Source organism: Pseudorasbora parva, chromosome 22, assembly GCF_024679245.1.
Source record: "Pseudorasbora parva isolate DD20220531a chromosome 22, ASM2467924v1, whole genome shotgun sequence".
NCBI classification, from domain to species: Eukaryota; Metazoa; Chordata; class Actinopteri; order Cypriniformes; family Gobionidae; genus Pseudorasbora; species Pseudorasbora parva.
In genome coordinates, this window is record NC_090193.1 from 29,666,317 (window position 1) to 29,692,064 (window position 25,748).

Consider the following 25,748-nt stretch of genomic DNA (forward strand, 5'->3'; position numbering starts at 1 on the left):
TTGAAAGAGAGTGCTGCACAAGACCTTGAGGAAACGTCAGAATGCGTCTCTCCTTTGGACCTCATGTGGACCTAAAGATGAGTTTGGTTGCATTTGTAGGTTGCCTCATGCTTGATTTTGCAGATGTGGGAGAGACGATACAGCCTAAGGAACCTGGTTGGACTGGTTCGCTTTTAGTGGTGCCCATGGACGGAAGTCACTGGACTGGCGTGAAGGCTGTAGCAGAGGAGATGGGCCGCAGAGGCCACAAAGTGATGGTGGTCATTCCAGAGGTCAGTGTACTGCTAGGACCTGGTAAACACTACACTACTAGAATGTTTCCGGTTCCGTATGGGCAGCAACAACTGAATGAATTCCAAGCTCGAAATGCAAAGGTGATGGATAGTAAGCAGCAGCCTTTTTTGGAGAAGATCAGCTCCAGAATCAGTAACTTGAGGAAATTCGTGGACTTTCAAAGGGCCACAGCTGAGAGTCTCCTCTTAAATCAAGAGCTGGTGGATTTCCTGAGAAAGCAGAATTTTGATGCTGTACTCACCAGCCCAGCTGTGCCAACAGGTGCCATCCTGGCTTATAACCTCTCTTTACCTGCTGTGTATATGTTGCGAGGCTTACCCTGTGGACTAGACTCGATGGCCACAGCCTGCCCAAACCCTCCGTCTTACGTCCCACGGTTCTTTACACATAATTCTGACCATATGCCTTTCCGTCAACGCCTGTTGAACGTTCTAGTGAGCATCCTGGAGCCTTTGCTCTGTAGACTGATATATTGGTCAACTGAGGATGTAGCATCCCATTTCCTGCAGAGAGATGTAAGTGTGGCGGAGATCCTGCAAAGTGGAGCTCTATGGCTCCTGCGGTATGATTTCAGCCTGGAGTTTCCTAAACCTTTGATGCCAAACATGGTTCTAATCGGGGGGATTAACTGTGCCATGAAAAGTCCCCTGACTACGGTAAGTGCAGAGATATGTTTAAACATTTGAATGAATTTTTTTTGTTTGCTTCAACTTGCTACTAAACTACCACTAAAAGGGATAGTTCACCCAAAAATATATATTTCGATAATAATTTTTCGCCCACAAAAAAAGGATATTTTGAGGAATAGTCTATAAAAGAAAACTTTAGGATTATCAGATGGCTATACAAAAATAAATAAATAATAATAATAATAATAATAATAATAATAATAATAATAATAATAATAAAATGCCTTCCCCAGGTAGAGCAATACAACAAACTCAGCAACAAGTGAAAGCAGTATCATTCAAGTCATCTGATTGTTTATTTGTTGTCATGTGACCAACATCTTTTTACAGCATTTAACATTCACCAATACATTTTATTTCCATACTCAAAATCGCCACTTCAAATATCAATGACAAACAAATATATAGGGCTGTTTGATTATGGAAAAAATCCTAATCACGATTATTTTGGTCAATATTCACCACCTGGTCCTGGAAGGGAGTAGTGGGAACCTTGGGCACGTATCCGTCGACCAAAAATGCCTGCAGGTCCCCTACCCTCTTGATAGAGGCCAATGCAGTCAGGAGTAGGAGGAATGCAGAGGAATGGGCCAAGGAGGTGCTGTCGCAAGGAGCACTAGTTCCCGAAAACCATGTCAACAGGACCTGCTCCTCGTCCTCCCTGACCATGCACAGTGTCTTTGCAAGAAGGCTCACTGGGGAACACGCATGTTAGTGTAGGCCTCGGGGCCAGCTGTGTGCCAGCGTATCCGTGCAGAGGGTCCCTTCGGTCAGGGAATAAAACAACTGGCAATGGGCCATGTCCGGGGCGGCAAACAGGACTACCTCTGCCGTCCCGAGGCGATCCCAAATCACCGGACCGGGACCGGCTCGGTCGCGTCCTTCACCTGTAGGACTGCGATCCACGCCTGAAGCACCGGGGCGAGCTTCCTCAACACAGAGGTGAAGCGAGCGCCCCTGAGCTTGGGGGGACGCCGGGCGAATTGAATCAATAGTGCATACTTTTTACTCTTACTTCGTTACATTTTGCAGAAAATATTTTACTTTCTACTCCACTACATTTCTACAACGTTTCGTTACATTTTCTGATCAGTTTCAGGGCTTGAGATTAAAGGGGTTCTTCAGCGCTAGAATGATGAATTTGTATTTAAACTGGGTCATCAATGTAGTAGAAATGTGAAATTATTTTTGAATTTGGTGCTTTTTTAGACTGAGAAAAGACAGAAAATGTATTTTTGTCTCATGGGGATGACAGACTACAATTCCCAGAATGCTCCGCTGCCCTGTGAGGCCATTCCTAAAGCCACCAACTTGATTAAGGTGACTGAGTTGGAGAAGACACTACAATTAAAAACTAAACGTGTCTGTTCAATGTAATGATTGAGTCACCGTGCAAGTATCACAGCACTGAGCACTAACTGCAGGAGTCAAATAAATGAGCTGATAAACTCTCAGGATGAGAGCTGAGGTAATCGCGACTACACTTGCGGCATACATTCACAACGCGAGTTCAGTCTGGCGCGTTTCAGTTCATGCCTTTGCAAGCTTAACTTTCATAGAAATTAATTTGAGAAGTTAAAAGACTTGCATTGCTCACCATAGCTCTGTTTAAATGAATGCCTGTAGCTGAGCTGAGCTCTGAGTGTGATCTCCATCCCCCATGCGCGGGTTCAAAACATGCGGAAATGGCTCCCTCTGCTGGCTGTAGTCTTTAGCCTTTGGCCAAACATTCCATAGGAGGAATTTTTCCAGAAATAAAATGCATAAATCTCTTGTCTCAGGGGGATATGAGGGGGGAAAGCACAATCATTTGAATATACTCCAGGATTTCTACAGTTACAAAGCCTTATGCTAATCGCTGAAGTAACCCTTTAAGGTTTGTTCAGATAATAAATGGATAATAATAGGCTAATGTATGAACTGACGGTTGCGCTGTTGACAATCGCGCAGCCTCTCGAGGAGAAATGCAAACAAACCAACGCCGCTCGTACAGATAAACTCAGTAACATACTGCAGTAAATATTCAAAATGTGAAGGTTTTTTTTATTTTATAACATATAATACAGTTAAAAAAAATCACATGACACGACCAAGAGTCCTGTTTTCCTGAATACCATTATGACTGAAAATGTGCAAAATGTGCATAAGCAATTAATTAAAATTAGCCACTTACATTATAGATGCAATATAAACTGCTTTTTTTCTATTACAGCAGCGAAAATATTTCCAAGATCAGATCATATTTCCACATCAGAATCACGCATCTCACAGCAATAGTGTGTTAATGAATGATTCAGCGTTTGAATGAATCGGTTGAATCAAAGGTTCAATGACCTGTTCGTAAACGACTGCCTCATTAATGAACGAATCAGCCGTTTGAACGAACCGACTCAATGATGCACTCATTAAGACCTGCCGCCACAGGTAGGCACTAAAGCACTTAAACAGTCCTCAAAAAGTGTTGTGGAGGATGAGAACATCAGGCATGGACGCATAACTTTCCACATTTTTCTTCATTATTGTTATACATGAATCTTCAGCAAATTATTTTTCTGTCATCTGAAATAATTAAGTAAAACATCCATTTATTTTTTTCTAAATATTTTTATGTTAATTTGTTTAAACATAATTTCAGCAGAAAATGCAATAAAATAAAATAATAATAAATTCTTATAATGAAATCACACATTGTGCAAGGTAGAGAACAGTATTATCTTTATTCTGATGCTTTTTAATATTACTTTATTACACATTTTATATTTAAAATCATTAGTGCCATGGTCTTTTAATGGTTTCGTGAGAATCACCCACCTACTGGTAGTTTTGTTTCATGTTTAAACATTCTTTCCAACGTTTCTTATTGTATTAAAAATATATAGTTAAAACAATCTCATAACATTATTTAATGCAGTTGTAATTTGTCTGTGTAAATTATTTAATTTAACAACCATATAGCGTTATTCTAATTAAATTTATTGATCAAATTTAAGAATATAAAAAGAAAGTTGAGGCATATCCTATATTTAAGATAAATCCTCATAAATATGAAGATTTAAATGCATCAAAGCTGAAGAAAATGTTACTTCTGAATATTGATATTTAACTCTGCATTCACCCTGATTTTGTGAGTCAGAATGTAAACTGGGCAACAGATGATATGCACAATTAGCCTACATTAACCCAAAACTAACTTAATTAGAACGCAACAGCCCATACTGTTTTCTTCTTTTTAATTATTAGAATATAGACATTAAGAGAATAAATTGTTATATAAGTACTTTTATTTTTAATACTAAAAGTACATTTAAAATCAAGTACTTTTTTACTTTAACTTAAGTAGGATTGTTGTTGTAGTACTTTTACTTAAGTAAATATGGCTCTGGTTATTTGTACTTTTACTTAAGTACTGAGATTCAGTACTTCCTCCACCACTGCTCAGCTCTCATCATGAGAGCTCATTCAGCTCATTTATCTGACTGCAGTTAGTGCTGTGATACTTGCGCGGTGACTCACTCATTATATTGAACAGACATGTTCAGTTTTTAATTGTAGTGGCTTCTCCAACTCATAGTAATCCAGTAGGTGGCTTTGGGAATGGCCTCACAGGGCAGCGAAGCATTCTGGGAATTGTAGTTTTTCATCCCCATTAGACAAAAATACATTTTCTGTCTTTTCTCAGTCTAGAAGGCACCAAATTCAAAAATAATTTCACATTTCTACTACATTGATGACCTAGTTCAAATACAGATTCATCTTCCCAGCGCTGAAGTACCCCTTTAAATGTCCGTAAAAATATCGGGAATCCGATATATCGGTCGATCACTACATGTAACCAAGTTCAAAGTTATTCTCACTAGAAGTGGATTACTCATAGGCCGACTATATCGGGGTCTATCGTTAACTGAGACGGTGAAATGACGGCTATTGCTTGCTGGGCTGTTCTGGGGATCCACCTTTCAGAATATTTTGGATGTCTCACTAATTCAACTCATCAGCTTTTTAGTGTGTTAAATAGGGGGACATCTAAAACATTCTTTAAGTTGGATCCGGAGGACTGGAGTTGAGAAACACTGTTGTAGATGGCTGTATGAGTGTATGTTTTATGCCCCTCGGCTGTTTTAATGAGCAGCTGAAGTAGTAAAGCATATTATTCTCACAAAAAAAGTATCCTAGTGTACCGGTATTTCGGCTGTCTTTATTGGGAATTCCTGCATTTTGTTTAATTTTTTTTTTTGACATCTCAAGTATCAACAACCAATGAAGTTCTTTTTACTCTGGCTAATTATTAACCAGTCATGACCGCTTGCTGCTGGACAAACATTAGATTAAGTCATGCTTCCTCATTTTTGTTCTAGTGTCTCAAAAAGACACTAGAGACCTTTGTTTAATGTAAAACCATGAATGTGCTTAATGCTAAAGAAAAAAGGTTCCTCCCAGATCATATATCTAGCCACTAGTAAGCTAAAGCGATATGCTCGCTATCTATCTGATAATAAATTGCGAAAGCAGTCAGTTTGAATATTTGCACATATAGGAAGACAGACACACAGAGGCTCTCAATGTCAGGAGAAGAATATTTGTCTAGAAACATGCACTTAGCAGCAATTTTATGTTTAGTGTTCAGTTTAGTCTGTTGTGCAGCGCTGGACCAGAGTCCGGCTGGGAAGAGCAGTTGGACTGGGAAGCTCTTAGTGGTACCAATGGATGGAAGTCACTGGACAGGAGTGAAGGCAGTGGCAGAAGAGATGGGACGCAGAGGTCACACAGTGATTGTGGTGATGCCGGAAATCAGTATAAGTTTGGGTCCTGGCAAACACTACATCACAAAGACATTTCCGGTCACCTATGGGCAAGATTTAATCAACCACATGATGGTGGACTATGTTGGTGAATTGACTGCACCAGGGCAGTCCCCATTGAAGAGTGTGGCATCAAAGGTTAAACTTTTTAAAAAGATTTATAACTATATGGCCTCTAAAACTGTAAGTCTGTTCAAGGACCAGGAGCTTATAGAGTTTCTGAGAGAGCAAAACTTTGATGCTGTTTTAACCGATCCTTCTCTACCAATGGGGCCCATATTGGCATATAATCTTTCCGTCCCTGCGGTGTACATGTTAAGGGGATTGCCATGTGGCCGTGATGCTGCAGCCACAGCCCGTCCAGACCCTTTTTCATATGTCCCACGTTCTTTTACACTAAACTCAGACCGGATGTCTTTTGGTCAGCGTGTGCAGAACATTCTCGTGGGAATGCTGGAGCCACTGATGTGTAAGGTTTTGTACTGGTCCTTTGAGGAAGTGACATCCAACTTCCTGCAGAGAGATGTGAGCCTGACTGAGATCTTGAGCACTGGAGCTGTCTGGTTGATGCGCTATGATTTTAGTCTGGAGTTGCCCAAACCCCTGATGCCCAACATGATTCTAATTGGAGGAATTAACTGTGACATAAAAAATCCACTGAAAAAGGTGAGAATAACCTTTTATACTCATCACATGATACTTGTTTCAAAGCACATTCTAGAGTAGCCTGTACTAGATATAAACAATCAAATCTGTATATGCTACATGACGAGAATGTCAACTTTTCAGGCCATGATATATATATTTTAGAGCGTATACGACCATAACTCAAATACAATTGTGTGATTTAAACTAAGGCACTTACAATGTCACTTCAGGTGAACCCAAGCTAGAAAGAGTAACAAAGGTCCTGGGATCTCTGCCATTTTATTGACTAAAAAATAAAAAACAAATTAAACTCTGTCTACGTAATTCATTGCCATGGTCATTCTTGGTTAACCTAATTTTGAAAAGTTCCACATTTTCTGTTTTCAACATCACCATTTACAAACCCAACAACCAATCAGATTTCAGGATTTTGTGTTAATGTTAGGGGTAGTTTTAGGACTGGTACACCATTCTTATCAACCTGAAGTATCTTTTCCCTGTAGTTTTAGGGTTGGGAGTAGGGATAAGAGTTCAAACTTTTTTTCTTCCAAAAGAGATTGAGATACTCATTGGACTAAACTCGAAACAGCAGAGACTGCCTTGACCCTTCATCTTATATCTTTCATTTCTTCACACAAAACTTAGAAAGTATGTATTTTCATCAATATCTGCTAAACGTTCTAGTGACGATCTTGAAGCCTTGCTCTGCTGACTGATATATTGGGTATTTACAGGGTATCTGTGGGTTTAAAAAAAAAGTCTTAAAATGTCTTAAATTAATTTTGATCAAATTTTATATCTAAAATGGTATAACAAAACAAATAATTTCCATTTAAAGGAGTTTAAAATTTGGGCACAAGAAAACAGGAATCAATAATGATGGTGAGAAGAGACACTCAATATTCAAAACACACGACACACGACACACATAACTGACATTAGCCTAAAAAGTAACATAAATGCATGCTTTTGCTTGAATATGCTCGTGTGTCATGTTCGCTTGTTTGTCCATTTGCGATTGTATTGTCGCTCACTTCAACGATGATAAAGACCCGCTCATTTCCACACCGTATGGAGCGTCTAAATCTCCTCACTGTCTGTTTCAAGCAGCACCTTACAAAATGTCTCCGACAAGTAAGATTTTCGTGATCTAATCCTTATCCGGTCATAATTGTAATAGATGTCATTAGTTGGTCTGCCATGCTCGTGTACTATCGAGTTGTTAATGAGAACAGTTTGTGTTTTTGTGACAGACGGGGCTACTTTTTCATTGAATATTCGAATTGGATTAGTAACACACAGATTCTGCCATAGTCGTTGGCTGGGTTACGTACGTGTGGGGCGGAGTAATCAAAATAGGGGCGAGACCCTTTTGGGGGTAGAGGCATGTTTGTTTTTGTGATTTGAAATATCAACAACGGTTACCAGAAAGCATTTACCCCACCTTTAAATGTATGCCCAAGCCTGTTTCCTTGAGTAAAATATTTATGTTTATGATTATTTATTGGATTATTTATGTTTTTTGCCATTTGCTATTGAATCTGTAGAGTATTTGGATTCGCCCTGTCCTCATCCTTGCACATTCAATCAACACTGCCAATGAAGTTCTTTTTACACTGACAAATTATTAACCAGTCATGACTGGATGAAAGTCACTGGACAAGAGTGAAGGCAATGGCAGAAGAGACGGGATGCAGAGGTAACACAGTGATTGTGGTGATGCCAGAGATCAGTATGCGTCTGGGTCCTGGCAAACACTAGACTGAGTAAACCCAGCCTGATCTGCCGGTGATTTGATTTCACCCTGAAACTCAGTCTGTAAACCTGTACATTAATTTCTACTGCTTCTGTTAAACTTAAGCGGGAACCAATCACAGACTAGCTTATTCACCTGGCACGCAATTGGCGGTTTCAAATGATGATGGATAGAGAAATGATGGGTCGTTGCCCATTGATCACACCTGTTGTGGTCTGATTGGTTGAAGGACTATCCAATTGCGTACAGGGTCATTTGAATTATGCTCGTTTATCACACCTCTTGTGCAGTAGAAAATACAGTAAGACTCCCCAGACCAATGTTCAATTTTAAATTGAGCTTGTCTGGTGATGCCAGAGATCAGTATGCATTTGGGTCCTGGCAAACACTACATCACGAAGACATTTCCGGTCACATATGAGCTGGAGTTGTTCAACGACATATTAACCGAGCATGTTCGTGTGTTGACAACCTCAGGGAGATCCCTACTGGAGAGTGTGACTTCAACAGTGGGCAATATTATAAAGATGTTCAACATAATGGCCTCTACAACTGTAAGTCTGTTCAAGAACCAGAAACTTATAGAGTTTCTGAGAGAGCAAAACTTTGATGCTGTTTTAACCGATCCTGCCCTACCAATGGGGCCCATATTGGCTTATAATCTTTCCGTACCTGCGGTGTACATGTTAAGGAGATTGCCATGTGGTCTTGATGCTGCGGCCACAGCCCGTCCAGACCCTCTTTCATATGCCCCACATTACTATACAATAAACTCAGACTAGATGTCTTTTGGTCAACGTCTTCAGAACATTCTTGTGAGCATGCTGGAACCACTAGTTTCCCAAAACCTTAAAGCAACACTGGGTAACTTTTGCTCTCGGGGTCCCCCTACATTTGGGAAAAAAATTATGTCCTCAACTACTGTCGTAAGCTGTCATCCTACAACAGGGGATGCCATCACGCGTGCATTTGTTGACATGACAACCCTGATAGCCCTGAACTAGTAATGCGCGGGTCGTCTCATAACCCACGGACCCCGTATGTCTATTTAATGGTCGCGGGTGCGGGGCGGGTTGTAAAAATATATACAGTGGTGTGGGGCGGGCCAAATAACTTCATAAAAGCGTCCCCGCTGGTTGGTGCAGCACTAACAGTTACCCTGAACACTGCAGGAGGAGTTCACATGCAGCTGTTCTTCTGGCGTCGCGTGTGAAATGTCTTCATGTACAGTCAGTGGCATATGTTTCAGCGTGTCATATGAATATAATTTCATGGGTTTTATTTTTTTCAAACGCCAAATAATCGCGATGCTCACGTTTACAAGCCAGCGTCATTATAGTAGTCTATTGGTTACCGTTTTACAGAATCTATATGATACTTCAATTCAATGTTTGAGTGGTAGGTAATCACCGTAACAAGCAGGACAGCATCGGTCGGGCACGCCTCCTTCAGCTCACGCCGACGAGCAAACGCTGGTCCAATGTTGATCCTCGTCCTGCCTTTAATCCGATCACTTTTTCGTTTCCTCTTATTGCTTTCCTCCAACAAAACCTTTTCTTTCTTATTTGTCTGTGCTGCTTCGGACATGACTATATTATCCGACGAACAAAGTTGGGCTTGCACGTCCGAATTTAAGGAAGTGTGGGTGTTGGTGGAAGTGACGTATATGCCGTAAAGCAGTCGAATTTTGTAGTTCTTTTTGTTCTCGGGTTACTACCCGAAACCCGAAGTTTAAAAGTATGATTAAAAACGATACAGACCCCATCAAGCTATGCCAGACGTGTCATTCAAACTATTGTAAGTCGATGTACAAGAGTCTTGAAAATATATTATGAAGGTTGAAAAGTTACCTGGTGCTGCTTTAATGAGTCACGACATTCGGGACTCATATTAAGGGATTAAACTAAAGCATCTGAAGGTTTACCTACACTGGAAAGGGTGACAAAAGATTCTGAATCTCAGCCAATAAAAAGAAACAAAAGACGAGCGGGACTCTGAACCTACATATAATTCATTGCCAGGGTCATTTTGGGTGAATGTTCTACATGTTCCTGTAGCAACATTCTTGTTGGTCCCAGAACAACATTTCTGACAACCAATCAGAATTTAGTGTTTGGTATTAATATATGCCCTGCAGACTAAACTTGACCACGGCAGCCTGCCCAGTTTATGTGCCTTATGTCCCAATATTCTTCACACAAAACGTATACAGTATATATTTTCATCAACTTTTGCTGATATTCTAGTGTGCATCTCAAAAGCCTTTTCTGATATTTTGGTCAACTTTGAGATCAAAGCTGAGGTGATAGTTATTTTCATGAGGTGCAGAGAATAGCCTTTGGTTTGAGAAACCATTGCTTGTCTTGGATGACAAACTATAAAATAAGCTCTTTAGGAAATACATAAGTCAGCTAAACTGCTAATATATTAATGTGTTGCAGCATGGTTCTATCTTGAAAAGTAGTTCAAGTATTATTGTTAAGTTCTGCCGATAATGAAGTTCTCATTAGACTAACATAATTGTAATTATTACCCAGTAAAGACAGTGTGCAGCAGGGCAAATTCTATGAAATATAAAGTTAATCTTTCAGATTTTTGTTAACCATAGACTCAGTATCAACATGTATTAGTGACACTGTTCCGTAACACCATGAACGTGTTTTATGGTTAAAAAAATTAGTCCCTCCCTCTTAAACTGGCTGCTCTATAAATCGCACATAGTGAGGTAATTGGACACATCGATGTAAAAGTTAATATCGTCAGGAGAGAAAGATGCACTGTCTAGCAATTTTATGTCTAGTGTTCAGTTTAGTCTGTTGTGCAGCGCTGGACCAGAGTCCGGCTGGGAAGAGCAGTTGGACTGGGAAGCTCTTGGTGGTACCAATGGATGGAAGTCACTGGACAGGAGTGAAGGCAGTGGCAGAAGAGATGGGACGCAGAGGTCACACAGTGATTGTGGTGATGCCGGAAATCAGTATAAGTTTCGGTCCTGGCAAACACTACATCACAAAGACATTTCCAATCAGACATACGCCGGAATCATTTAACCAGACATTGACTGAATATATTCATCAATTGACAACCCCAGGAGAATCCCTACTGGAGAGGGTGACTTTAATGGTGAGCAGTATGAAGAATTTTGTTAACTTAATGGCCTCCACATCTGAAAGTCTCTTAAAGAACCAGGAGCTTATAGAGTTTCTGAAAGAACAAAACTTTGATGCTGTTTTAACCGATCCTACCTTACCAATGGGGCCCATATTGGCATATAATCTTTCCGTCCCTGCGGTGTACATGTTAAGGGGATTGCCATATGGTCGTGATACTGCAGCCACAGCCCGTCCAGACCCTCTTTCATATGTCCCACGTTCTTATACACTAAACTCAGACCGGATGTCTTTTGGTCAGCGTGTGCAGAACGTTCTCGTGGGAATGCTGGAGCCACTGATGTGTAAGGTTTTGTACTGGCCCTATGAGGAAGTGACATCCAACTTCCTGCAGAGAGATGTGAGCCTGACTGAGATCTTGAGCACTGGAGCTGTCTGGTTGATGCGCTATGATTTTAGTCTGGATTTGCCCAAACCCCTGATGCCCAACATGATTCTGATAGGAGGAATTAATTGTGAAATTAAAAACCCACTGACGAAGGTGAGCAAACAAAAATAAAATTGTGTGACTAGAAACTGTCTAAATGAGGTGGTAAAAAATTGGTAAAATTTTCATAAAGGCCAGATAAATGTATTGATGTAGAATATTCATAACTTTCGGGACTCATATTGAGTGATTAAACTAAAGCAATGTCATTGTCACTACAGTATCTGCAGGTGAACCTAGACTGGAAAGGGTGACAAAAGATTGTGGATCTCAGCCAATAAAAAGAAAAAAAAGATGAGCTGGACTCTGAACCTACATAATCTATTGCCAGGGTCGTTTTGGGTGAATGTGGATTTGTCGAGTTCTACATGTTAATTTATGCCCTGCAGACTAAACTTGACCACGGCAGCCTGCCCAGTTTATGTGTCTTATGTCCCAATATTCTTCACACAAAACGGATACAGTATATATTTTCATCAACTTTTGCTGACATTCTAGTGAGCATCTTAAAAGCCTTTTCTGATATTTTGGTCAACTTTGAGATCAAAGCTGAGGTGATTATTAACGGTAAAATACGGTGGTTATTTTTATGAGGTGCAGAGAATAGCCTTTGGTTTGAGAAACCACTGCTTGCCTTGGATGACAAACTATAAAATAAGCTATCTAATATATAAATCAGCTAAACCGCTAATATATGAATGTGTTGCAGCATGGTTCTCTTTGAACATAGTTCTATCAATGTTAAGCTCTGCAAAAAATGAAGTTTTCATTACATTTATATAATTGTAATTCTTACCCAGTAAAGACAGTGTGCAACGGGGCAAATTCTATTCTAAGTTAATCTTTCAGATTTCTGTTAACCATAGATTCCAGGAACACCATGTACCAGTAACACCATGAACGTGTTTAATGGTTAAATAAAAAATTAAGTCCCTCCCTCTTAAACTAGTTGCTATATATATTGCAAGTTTTGAGATAATTGGACACATCGATGTAAAAGTTAATATCGTCAGGAGAGAAAGATGCACTGTCTAGCAGTTTTATAGCCACTAATAAGCTAAAGCGATCTGCTTGCTATCTATCTGATCATAAATTGCGCAGTCAGTTTAAATATTTGCACATGGGGAGACAGACACACAGAGGCTCTCAATGTCAGGAGAAGAATATTTGTCTAGAAACATGCACTTAGCAGCAATTTTATGTCTAGTGTTCAGTTTAGTCTGTTGTGCAGCGCTGGACCAGAGTCCGGCTGGGAAGAGCAGTTGGACTGGGAAGCTCTTAGTGGTACCAGTGGATGGAAGTCACTGGACAGGAGTGAAGGCAGTGGCAGAAGAGATGGGACGCAGAGGTCACACAGTGATTGTGGTGATGCCGGAAATCAGTATAAGTTTGGGTCCTGGCAAACACTACATCACAAAGACATTTCCGGTCTCATATAAGCTGAAATTGTTCAACCAGACATTCACAGAACATTTTTATCAATTGATAACCCCAGGACAATCACTACTGGAGAGGGTGACTTTAATGGTGAGCAATATGAAGACGCTTTTTAACTTAATGGCCTCCACATCTGAAATTCTTTTAGAGAACAAGGAGCTTATAGAGTTTCTGAGAGAGCAAAACTTTGATGCTGTTTTAACCGATCCTTCTCTACCAATGGGGCCCATATTGGCATATAATCTTTCCGTCCCTGCGGTGTACATGTCAAGGAGATTGCCATGTGGCCGTGATGCTGCAGCCACAGCCCGTCCAGGCCCTCTTTCATATGTGCCACGTTACTATACACTAAACTCAGACCGGATGTCTTTTGGCCAGCGTGTGCTGAACGTTATCGTGGGCATGCTGGAACCACTGATGTGTAAGGTTTTGTACTGGTCCTTTAGAGAAGTGATATCCAACTTCCTGCAGAGAGATGTGAGCCTGACTGAGATCTTCAGCACTGCTGCTGTCTGGTTGATGCGCTATGATTTTACCCTGGAGCTTCCCAAACCCCTGATGCCCAACATGATTCTGATAGGAGGGATTAACTGTGGACCTAAAAAGTCACTGAATAAGGTGAGACCAGATAACTCTAAATCATATGATGAGATAGTAAACTTTTCCTAATAAAAGTGTTAAAATGTAGACTATTCATGACAGACACTGTATCATTTTGACAACATAATGTGTTGTCAAAGACAGGTAATTTGAGTGTGAACCCAGACTCTGAAAGGGTGACAATGTCCTAGGACCTCAGCCAAATAAAACAAGGCAAAGAGTGGAACTTTGTACCAAAGTAATTATTCTCCAGTGTCTTTGACTCTTGTTTGGTCTCCATCATAACTTAGTGATGTAATTTCTTGTTGTTGTAATCTGCATGCAATGTAATCTGCATTTGATAATAGTCACTAAACAAAAAAAAACAACAACAACTTTGAATTAAAACAGAGAAAGGATAGAGACGCAAAGAGAGCATTGCATACAACATAAAGGGCCGGTTTCATAGACAAGGCTTAGACTAAAGCAGGATTAGGGCTTAGTTCAATTACAGCAGTGGTTTTCATGTCTGTCCTAGACATTTTGTATGTCTTCCTTATGAGACACACCTCTTGCAGTCTACTAATGAGCTGATGAGTTGAATCAGGCGTGATAAATGAGGGAGTCACCAAATGACTTGCATTAGCTTTTATAAATGTACCCTAGAAAAAAACCTGAGACAAAACAATGACATTGGTATATTTTAACATATGCCAGTACAAGCCTCATCTGTGAACATGGGGAAAGTGTAATATTGTGGCAGCATCACCTTAATTGAAAACTCTAACATATTAGGTATAAAAGTACTTCACAATTTAGCAATAGCTGAATGCACAGCAACGTATAAACAGGTAAAGCAGCAAAGACAGCAAACTAGGCCGTGTCTGTGTTGTAAACATTATTTCAGTGACAAAGCATATTTGAATAGTAGGCTATGGGTTAAATCCAGATTGCCCATCAACCAGAGTAGGTGATAAGTCAAGTTAAGACTATGTAATGATTTGCAGCAGTTGCTATATTTCTTCTCTGGCCTTCCAGATGCAAATGCATATGCACATACAGACTAGAGTTTCATGATCATAAGGCACTGCTGTGGTAAAACAAGTGTTTCTTTACCTGTACCCCTCACAAATATTCAATTTATTTTGTTTAATTATTCTGTACAGTACTACACAGCTTACCGAGTGGTATTGTTGTTGTTAGCATCTGTCCTCACTCAAGTTTCATGAAATTACTGCAGGTGTCACTGTTCTCTCAGTCATATTTGCAGTCCTAGTCCTAAAGAGACAAACAGCAGTTCAGTGAGTTGTTAGTGTTGTACTCCTACACTGGAGCTGGGTGGGGGTGATTAATGTTGAGATATTAACCCACAATGGCTTTTGTAGGATTTTGCATGTGGCTGTTACTGGGTCAGTAATAATAATAATAATGCATTTTATTTAATGGCGCCTCACAATAAACTAGATCACTACACAAAACAAACACTCCGCATATACAGAAAAAGTGCAATCAAGACTCAATTAAACACATTATAAAAAAGCCTTTATAAAAATATGTCTTAAGACACGTTTTTAAAGTCAATAAACAATCACTGTTACGAACATCAAGAGGAAGGGAGTTCCATAAGCGGGGGGCCGCATAACTAAATGATCTGGCACCCATGGTTGTTAGTTGAATCAGAGGTACCACAAGGGGTCAGTGGTACTTTTGTTGTAGTTGGCAGTACTTTAAGTGCTTGGAATTTGTGTGGGAGAGTTGGTAGAATCAGATTGCAGCTAGTGTCATTTGAGCAGACAGTAAGTATTTAAAATATTGAATGAGGTAATTTTTTTTTTACTAATGCCATTTCTCAAATAATTTAAAGAAAGCTATTGCCAAAAAATTTTAACTACAGTGACTAATAGAAAAGTGGTGGTATTTTTTGACCAATGGATCCACCAAATTAGCTGGTAATATAATAGTAGGATTTATTTATTTAATTTAAGACTTTAGTAACATTTTAGAATACTGTTCCGTCATTACAATAACATAGGAACAAATAGTAACACACTATTAAAGAGATAGTTTGCCCAAAAATGAAAATTACCCCATGATTTACTTACCCTCAAGCCATTCTAGGTGTATACTACGTCCTTTGTTCCGATGAATACAACTGTAGTTTTATAAAAAAATATCCTGGCTCTTCCAAGCTTGATAATGGCGTTGAATGGCAGCACAAAATGTGAAGCCCAAAAAAGTTAATAAAGGAAACAAATTGATGGGTTTTTGTAAGAAAAATATTCATATTTAACACGTTTTAAAGTAAAATATCTAGCTTCCATATTCAACTTACGAAAAAAATTTAACTGCCGTGATAATGGCGTCAGAAAGCATTTTTAGCTGCCAGAGGCCCTTTCTTCATAAGTTGAATACGGAAGGCAATCTGGTGGAAGCTAGATATTTTACTTTATAAAGTTTGAAATATGGATTTTTTGTGCAATGTGGAGACATTCCATAGGCGTAATTGTTTTTATACTGTAAAAAACGTATTTTCTATCCCCTTACACTGCCCCTGCCCCTAAACCTACCCATCACAGGAAACATTCTGCATTTTTACTTTCTCATAAAAACGTATCCTGTATGATTTATCAGCATTTTGAAAAATGGGGTCATGGGTAATGTCCTCATATTTCACCCTCTCCTTGTAAAACCTATGTCATACCTGTGTCATTATACACATTTGTGTCCTGATATTTCACAAAAACAAACACACACACACACACACACACACACAAACGCTTAGCTTCAGAAGGACGTTATTACCCCCCTGGAGCCGTGTGGATTACTTTTATAATGGATGGACTTATGCTGTAAATAAGAGTTCTTAGTAGTCCTCTGTGAGTTATGAAAAAATAGTATTTAGAGATTAGCTAATAGTGAACTATCACATTCTACTGAGCACTATTACTTGCTAAATCATTAATAAAAGTTTCATGTTGGTTATTTGTAGTTACTAGAGTCTTAATATGGCATTACTCATTTGTTTCTGTGTAGTTATTCATCAATGACGGAACAGTATTCATTTACCAAGAATCAGTCAGTGGATTAACATAAACAAGAGACCATCAGAGAACTATACTGCAGTATATCTCATTCCTAATGTCTTTCTTGAAGGAAATATATAGTTAATATCTCATTATTGGCAAAATATCCTATGTTGATATTATTGTTATGGAATGCAGTTTAGAAAGCTTGTGGGGTGTATTGTTAGTCACGCTATCTCTTTAACATGGGGAGATGGAAAGGAAAGGAGTGGCGAGCTTCTCACGCGAGCTGGGTTTGAGGGGAAGGGGGAGGTGCTGGTAGGAGTTACATTTCTTCCTCCTTATGCTCTTGAGTTTATTCAGCTGGCTGTAAATTAGTCTTAGTAAAGAGTTGTCTTTACTTAGGAATGATGTCAGATGCTAAATGCTAAATCCATAGTTATCCCAGCCAATGATGCGTACAAAGTTTTTAATTTTGTATTTAAAAACCCCATTCTCTTGTAATGAGTAATGTTGCAATCTGGTTACGGGATATAAAATTCACAGATTTGTAAAACAATAGTTGATATTTTTTATGTAAATTTTTATGACTAAATAATAATAGTGCAGTCTCTTCTTGTAATGTTATTTAATGGGATGTTGTGTAACTCTGTGCTGGCCCTCCAAAGCACTTTTTTTCCTTTTAGGAAATGTTTATTTACACTTTATTTTTATTGGGGGGGGAGAGACAGGATGGTCCCCGGACTGCCACATCCATCATTTGCATGATTAACATCTGCAAGTCTGCAACTGAAAACAAAGACAGTTGTCATTCCCTCTTGTGCTTCCTTTCACTCTCAGTCACACGCGAGAGAGTCTAAACACAGCCCCTTTCCCTGGAGGAGGAGTTTTGTCCTCATCCTTTTCTTTCGGTGCTTGTGTCTGGTCTTAGGCAGACCCAGTTATGTTGAAGGAGGGCTGGCTGTGGGGGCTGGGTTCAGGGCTGCTGCTGCTTTGGCTGGGTGCCTGGCTGAGGCCTGTGCAGGGTGGCCGGGTGCTGGTCATGCCTGTTGAAGGCAGCCACTGGCTCAGCATGAAGGTGCTGGCGATTGAACTGGCCCAGAGAGGCCACGACATCCTAGTGCTGGTGCCTGAGACCAACATCTTAATCCAGAGTTCAGAGCTCTTTCGCACCGAAACCTTCCCGGTGAGCATCTCCAAGGAGGAGCTGTCCTCCAGTTTCAAAGGATTTCAGCAGGGGGTGTTCAAGCGAAGTCCTGCAATGATGGACATCATTGTACAATTGGAGCGCCTGATGAACTTCACGGGAACACAGGTACAAGGATGCGAGTCGCTGCTTTACAACAAACCTTTGATGCAGAGGCTGAAGAAGGAGAATTTTGAATTGCTGCTCACCGATCCCTTCCTGCCCTGTGGACCTATTATCGCTACCGCACTAGGTCTCCCTTCTGTCTACTTCCTGCGTGGCGTGCCTTGCGGCCTTGACATGTTGGCTTTACAGTGTCCTTCTCCTCCATCCTACGTACCTCGGTTTCAGTCTGGCAGCACTGACAAAATGACTTTCGTAGAACGCATTCAGAATTTCGTCATGAGTGGCGTGGAGCTGGTGCTGTGTCGAATAATGTACGCCAGTTTTGATGAACTTGCTGCAAGATACCTGAATGCGGATGTGACGTACCACGAGATCATTTCCCACGGAGCTATTTGGTTGCTTAGATATGACTTTACATTTGAATACCCCAGACCTCTCATGCCAAATATGGTCTTAATCGGGGGCATCAACTGTCGGAAGAGCGCCATACTTTCTGCAGTAAGTCACCAAAGGTGCCTTTTTGTGCTGTCTTTTGGATATTGTCAGTAGTAGATTTGTAAATATGCTAACACAATGCTGCTTTTCCTTCAGTTTTACAATGAAGTATTTCCCTTTTATAAATTCGTTGTTAAAGGATTAGTTCACTTTAAAAGGAAACTTACCTCATGATGTACTCACCTTCAATCCATCCTAGGTGTATATGACTTTCTTTTTTCTGATGAACACAATCTGAGTTATATTAATAAATATCCTGATGTTTCTAAACATTATAATGGCAGTGAACGGGGCTCACAAGTTTAAGCTCAAAAAGTTGCATCCATCCATAATAAACATACTCCACACAGATCCGGGGGATTCATAAAGGCCTTCTGACATAATTGTTGGGTTTGAATTACACTTCTGATGTCATTTCTAGCAAGAAATCACTACTGTAGTAATTAAATATGTTTTTAGTTCTCACCAAAGCTCTCTCTATTTTGCTGTAGATCATTAAACTGTTGCACTGCCTTAGAAGTCCATCCGAAATTAGTTTCATGAGATGCCTTCATGCACAAAACACTGCCTTACAAGTCATTGTCTGATGAGGCAGCGAGGCAACGAGTATGCTGCCTAGGTTTTCGGACGCAGCCCATATCGCTTGTTTCTGCTTCTTCACAGGAAATTCTGTGAATGGCAGGAAAGAATTGTCTCCTAGATAACTGAGAATTCCGTCAATGGCAGGGAAAGGGTTAATATAAGTTCTTAAACATGTTCAGAAGGGAGGTCTAGTCCTAGGCTATGATTTTCTAAAGAGGACAGAAGTTATGTCACCTCTGTGGCTGGGGTCAGTGTCAGTTCAGGGAATATGGGTTCGATTTTTGAGTTTTGACATTGGTGCTTGTCCTAACATGAATTATGTTTACCTAGATACAAACATAACCTATGGTAATATGACTCCACTCTCCAGGGCATTGGTAACCTGAGGCAACATGATGTGCTCACCGTATTCTTCTGCACGCAATCTCCTGTGAATTTTTTATTTTTTTTTCCTTGTCAGCCACCCTTCCTTCCGTGGGGGCTGAAACAATAATGCTACCAGTTTTTTTGTTTTTGTTCTTTGGTTTGGTTTTTGAGGCTGTAGTCATTTCTACTGGCAAAAGAATCAGTTCTAGGAACTATGTGACTTTGCAATACGTGCAAACCACAGATTATGAGAGCATATAAGAAAACACTTGGAGTATTCAAATGACATAAACTATTGCGATTACTTTCATGTCATGTCATGAATGGACTCATGTCACATAACCCCCACCCCAAATCATCTATGAAAAAGTTATGTCTGTTTGTGTGGAGGACTTAAAGTGGAGTATGTGCACATATAGAATATAAAGATGACAGACAGATGAAAAAGGAACATGGCTTGGAGTTGATTAGGAGATAAAACGGGCCTTGCTTATGAAGCTGTGTGAGTACATAATAAAGTCATGTTTGCTTTTTCTTAGATATATTTCTGGTTTATAATGTTGACTTATACATGTCACATATAGCCATTTTGTTTCATTTTTGGTTATTCTCTGGGTTGTGGTCTGTATTTTGCAGGAGGTGGAGGAATTTGTCACGGGTTCTGGAGAGCATGGTATTGTGGTGTTCAGTCTGGGTTCTCTGGTCTCTTCCATGCCAAAAGAAAAAGCTGCCATCTTCTTCAAGGCTTTCGAGATGATTCCACAGAGGGTAAGAAAGAATTTAAGTTGAAACGGCATACATTTCAGAAACACACTGAAGGAAATTCTCTTATAGTAGTTATTATGGTGCAAATTAAGTGTTCAAACAAGGTGTAAAAAATTATTTGGACCACACATTTTTACTAGATTTAGAGCTATACCTCCATGTGCAAACAATGTGGTGCGTGACCCGAGCCTATTCTCTTCAGCATCCCAGATGTTCAGTCATCTCTCAGTTAGGGATTGTAGGCTTTATGAGTCCGCTTACCCACTTGTTTTCCTAGCATGTTAAAGTGTAAAACTAAGTGGAGGCTGCACGCAGAGCTTTGGCTATAGCTGGAGGAGAACATCTTGTTCTCATTAAAGTTATCATGCGTGCAAAAAGGGGGGTTTGGCACTATACAGGACTGGAGTGGATAGTATTTATATTAGACCAAGCACAAATCTGTAAGTCAGCAAGAGCTTACCACCACTTTTAAAGGCCTTTACCTGGTAATGAATCATGTAGTAACTTTTTCAGCAACTCGAAAAGTACATGAGTATTCCCTAAGCCTCTACTAAGATGATTTGAGACCCCAAAACACTGCAAAATATTTCACAAAAATAAAGGTTTTACATTATAAAAGATTAGATCTATTTTTGAGAGTATGGATATTTTCTGTTTGTCAAACTTCAAAAATATGATAATCTACACTTTTCTTTACTCTGCTAGGTCAGCTTAATTGTTTGCTGATGCATTTGGCTTGATATAAATATATGAATTTTCTTGCACTATAAAGCATGTTTCCACATATTTGCATTGAAATTATCACAGACAAAAGGGCACTTCTACAGTAGTGGTTAAAGATCTAGTCTGGTAACCTGGCTCAACAGTGAACGGGATTGAGATTTGTTGCTATTGTATAACTTGTGTCCATTGTATAAAAATTGACTTCTAAATGCCACTTTTTCTAGGTTCTTTGGCGGTATACGGGTGAGATCCCTGATAATGTCCCTGAAAATGTCAAGTTGATGAAGTGGCTTCCACAGAATGATTTACTTGGTGAGTTTCTCTGAAAAGTATTAAGGTGCTTTGTGCTTGAAGCTAGGGCAAGTTGATAAAATGTTCTTCACTCATATAGTGTGCAATGAGCAATATCCATTTCAAACGTTTTTTGTCCATTTAATTAAATGTATAGGCAATCTTACAGAGTTTAAAAGCAGTGGTTCTTTGTTAAAATCCATATGTGTATGCCCCTTCCTGATACAACCAATGGGATGTTTTAAAATCATGCAGTATTAACAGGTGACCACACCTACACAACTTACGCACACCACCATCTAGTGGTTGAACAACCATTACATTTGGCTCCTGCAGGTTACCCAAAAATGAAAATGGTCCCACAATTTACTCACCCTCAAGCCATCCTAGGTGTATATGACATTCTTCTTTTAGACGAATACATTAAAAATGTTATATTAAAAATATATCCTGGCTTTGCTATTTTTCCCATACCATACAACATTTCATTGGCTAATGTAATGCTTTGTATAAGTATGTAATGTTGAAATTCCAATGCAGACAAAGTATGGCTCTGTTTTACTAATCATTAGGGAAGTACAGATCTAGACCTATAAGTAAGGACAGCTAACTATAACTTTACAACTACATGTCAACAATATCTGCTAACACTTTATTTTGATGCTCCCCAACAGACATTCTACTGACTATACTGCAAGTAACTTTACAACTAGTTACTAGAGTGTCTAAAGTGGACCATCAAAATAAAGTCTAACCATTTATTTAAAGTTAAGCGATCGTTTTTTTGTTTGAAATTGCTCATTCTGCAGCACTGAATCTGTTTGTGTTTGAAAAGACCAGTGTAAATGTCAATGTATTATTGTGAAATCCAGGGATTCTCTTGGCTTATCCCTTGTGTAATTAGTCGAGGATCAGCCAACCACAGATTGCTGCTACAGCACGGATCATTAAACCGAGAACACAGAAGCGGCTTTTGTTAAACAAACTGTGTAAAGTCTTTAATTTGTGTGGCATGTCAGGTATGATTGTAATGACTAGAGAGCAGGACCCATTCAGAATCATATGTTAGATAATCCTATTAACTGTGGTTATACTGGCAGTGATGCTGGACCAGTGAGCAATCTGTCAGCCATATAAATACTGGGGAATTTTAAAAGTGCTCTAGATCTCATGAAATTCAATAGCTACCAGGATCCATAAATGAGGAATGAGGATCTTAAAACATTATTTTACTGAACAATTCAAATTGAAACGATATACAGTGGGATCCAAAAGTCTGGGATGCTAGGGATATTTAATTTGCATGTAACATCTAATTAAAGGGATAGTTCACCCAAAAATTTTAATTACCCCTTGATTTACTCACCCTCAAGCCACCCTAGATGACATTCTTCTTTCAGATGAACACAATCAGTGTTATATTTAAACAAAAAGCTTTATAATGATAATGAATGGCAGCCCAAAATTTGAAGGCCAAAAAAGTGTAATGTTTACGTGTAAGTGTATAACGTGTTAAATATGGATATATTTTCTTAAACAAATGCATCACTTTACTTCAAAAGGCCTTTATTAACCCACTGCAGCCGTGTGGATTACTTTTATAATGGATGGATGCACTTTTTGGGGCTTTCAATTTTGGGCTGCCATTCACTGCCACTATAAAGCTTGAATTAGCCAGGACATTTTATATACACTCACCTAAAGGATTATTAGGAACACCTGTTCAATTTCTCATTAATGCAATTATCTAATCAACCAATCACATGGCAGTTGCTTCAATGCATTTAGGGGTGTGGTCCTGGTCAAGACAATCTCCTGAACTCCAAACTGAATGTCAGAATGGGAAAGAAAAGTGATTTAAGAAATTTTGAGAGTGGCGTGGTTATTAGAGCCAGACGGGCCGGTCTGAGTATTTTACAGTCTGCTCAGTTACTGGGATTTTAACGCACAACCATTTGTAGGGTTTACAAAGAATGGTGTGAAAAGGGAAAAATATCCAGTATGCGGCAGTCCTGTGGGCGAAAATGCCTTGTTGATGTTAAAAGTGAGAGGAGAATGGGCCGACTGATTATATATATATATATATATATATATATATATATATATAGAGAGAGAGAGAGAGAGAGAGAGAGAGAGAGAGAGAGAGAGAGAGAGAGAGAGAGAGAGAGAGAGAGAGAGAAAAGAGTGAGAAGTTAATAAATGTGAATATAGGAAAAACAAAGAAACTTTAGTTTTTTTTTGTCTTCTTTTTCTTTACATATATTTAATTAATATTTTCAGGGTATACCATTAAAAAAAACTCAGAAACCTTCAAAAGAGAAGAATGTCTGTAACCCAACAGTTGCTGAAACCTATTAAGTTGGTTACCGACTTTCTTCAAAATTATCATCTTTTTGTGTTCAGCCGAACAAATTTATACAGGTTTGGAACAACTTGAGGGTTCATTTTTGGGTGAAATATCCCTTTAACAAAGTCTTTATTATCATCTGCTGTATTTGCCAGCCACCTAGTCTGGTCAATAGCAGTAAGTGCTTTATTCTTGTAATTTATCAAAGGTCACCCCAAAGCAAGAGCCTTTATCACTCATGGAGGGACGCATGGAATCTATGAGGGCATCTGCCATGGTGTCCCCATGGTAATGCTCCCTCTCTTTGGTGACCAGGGTGACAACGTGCACCGTGTGGCAACTCGAGGGGTTGGAGTCATCCTCAGCATCCATGATATCACTGTACAAACACTGGTTGATGCCCTCAACACAGTTATTAATGATAGCAGGTGAGAGTTTGACTGTTTTTAGATCATTTTATTTTTCTTTCTCTCAAAATCTCATTGCATCTCTTGTCGTCTCCTGTAGCTATAAGCAAAGAATGGAAAAGCTGTCAGCCATACACAATGACCGTCCCATGCAGCCCCTGGATCTGGCAGTCTACTGGACTGAGTTTGTCATGAGACACAAAGGTGCAGACCATCTGAGACCTGCTGCCCATGACCTCAACTGGCTTCAGTACCACAGCCTGGATGTGATTGGCTTCCTGCTCTTTATCGTACTGATTGTAACTCTAGCAGCCTTTAAATGCTGTTCACTGTGTTGGAGACGATGCTGTAGAAAAACACAAAAGAACAAGGAAGACTGATCGTATTGAGATTCCAAAGTGGTATTGCTTATATTTCTACATCTACCGTCACAATGCTAAAATCACGAGACGCATGACTTCCATCAGCTGACAACTGAGCCAAAGTTTTTTTTAAAGATGCAGTTTTGTAAACAGGATTCAATGTTTTGAAGCAGTTCATTTGTAAAGATTTAGTTTAGTGTCTTAATGTACATTAATCAAGGGATAGGTGCTGTGTTGAATATGACTAAAATTTATAGGCTGTGAAACAAAAGTATAAGCTTGTCCAATTTTAACAAATGTTTTCTAGGCTTTTTTCTATTGAAAATCATTCATTAACATTTTTTCTATGAATTGCATTACTTAAACTTTTTCCCCTAGATTTGTCTTTTGTTAATTTTGTTCCTATGCTTAATTAAACAACCACAACCAGTTGATTTTGTATGAAATAAATTTTATTTGCTGTGCACTCTGAACTGGAAAAAGTTCAATCCTAAAATATGAACACATCAATGCTTTTTAACCCCCCTTCTCACATGAGATGCAACATTAGTTGTAAACTTGTTGCATCACAAGTTTTTTTTTTTTTTTTTTTACATTTAGTGGCTGAAGCACACAAAAATGTACTTCTGCTGAAAAGCTAGGGTGGTGCAAGAGGTGAAAACTCAAAATCTTTTTTAACGGTTGAACAAAGTCTTGTTTGAAAACATAGTCATTTTGTTGTATGTAGGTTCTAAAAGATTGTGTAAGTGAAGTAAAATTCATAAAATACTTTCTTACATTTCCTTTAACCTCCTGGCTGGGTGCCATACAAGGACATTTTTTTTTTTTTTAGTGAATTTGTCTGACACCACACAAAGTTTTGACTGAAATTATAAAAATGACTGAAGGATCAAATTTAGCACTCTTATGGAAATCTATTTTGTAATTATTTAAATTGACTAATTTTCATTTTTTGTTATAAATAGGGTTTGTAATCAAAATGTGACTTACAAAAGGGGGCATTGATTTTGATACATGTCCTCAATAAAGGACACCTGGACTTGTTTATCAGCCATTTTGGGAGACCCAAGTGAATAGGGAAAGGAACAAATACATATCAATGTTCCTATAAAATATTAGATGTTATTATGAAAATGTTGCCAACTATTACTCATTATTACACTTCCTTTTTTCATTTCATACTAAGAACACATCAATATACAAATTAGATACAAATTTGCACTGCATTTAATGAAAAACCTATGCATTATACACTTATATCTTTTATAACAGTTGAGAA

The 25,748-nt window shown here is 39.0% G+C and overlaps 1 protein-coding gene and 1 pseudogene across 4 annotated transcripts; both read left to right on the forward strand.

Annotated features, from left to right (window-relative positions):
* The first annotated feature begins 282 nt into the window (after window positions 1-282).
* Window positions 283-24,900, forward strand: LOC137057784 (UDP-glucuronosyltransferase-like). Of its 4 annotated transcripts, none has more exons than XM_067430830.1 (5): window positions 283-950; window positions 20,211-20,342; window positions 21,287-21,374; window positions 23,909-24,128; window positions 24,208-24,900. In XM_067430830.1, exons 1-5 carry the CDS (start codon window positions 315-317, stop codon window positions 24,485-24,487), a joined length of 1,356 nt encoding a protein of 451 aa, XP_067286931.1. In that variant the 5' UTR covers window positions 283-314; the 3' UTR covers window positions 24,488-24,900. The 4 variants fall into 4 exon arrangements, with proteins under 4 accessions (XP_067286931.1, XP_067286929.1, XP_067286928.1 ...); XM_067430828.1 differs by lacking the exon at window positions 283-950 and adding an exon at window positions 5,557-6,448; XM_067430827.1 differs by lacking the exon at window positions 283-950 and adding an exon at window positions 12,658-13,835.
* LOC137058846 (UDP-glucuronosyltransferase 1-6-like) lies at window positions 8,075-9,133 on the forward strand (annotated as a pseudogene).
* Window positions 24,901-25,748: the final 848 nt, after the last annotated feature.

Excerpts from the sequence above, each read along its gene's own strand:
- LOC137057784 (XM_067430827.1), top strand. The coding sequence starts at position 12,930 with ATGTCAGGAGAAGAATATTTGTCTAGAAACATGCACTTAGCAGCAATT. Across the intron at positions 20,343-21,286 it reads TCGAGATGATTCCACAGAGG|GTTCTTTGGCGGTATACGGG; the intron begins GTAAGAAAGAAT and ends CACTTTTTCTAG. Across the intron at positions 24,129-24,207 it reads ACAGTTATTAATGATAGCAG|CTATAAGCAAAGAATGGAAA; the intron begins GTGAGAGTTTGA and ends CGTCTCCTGTAG.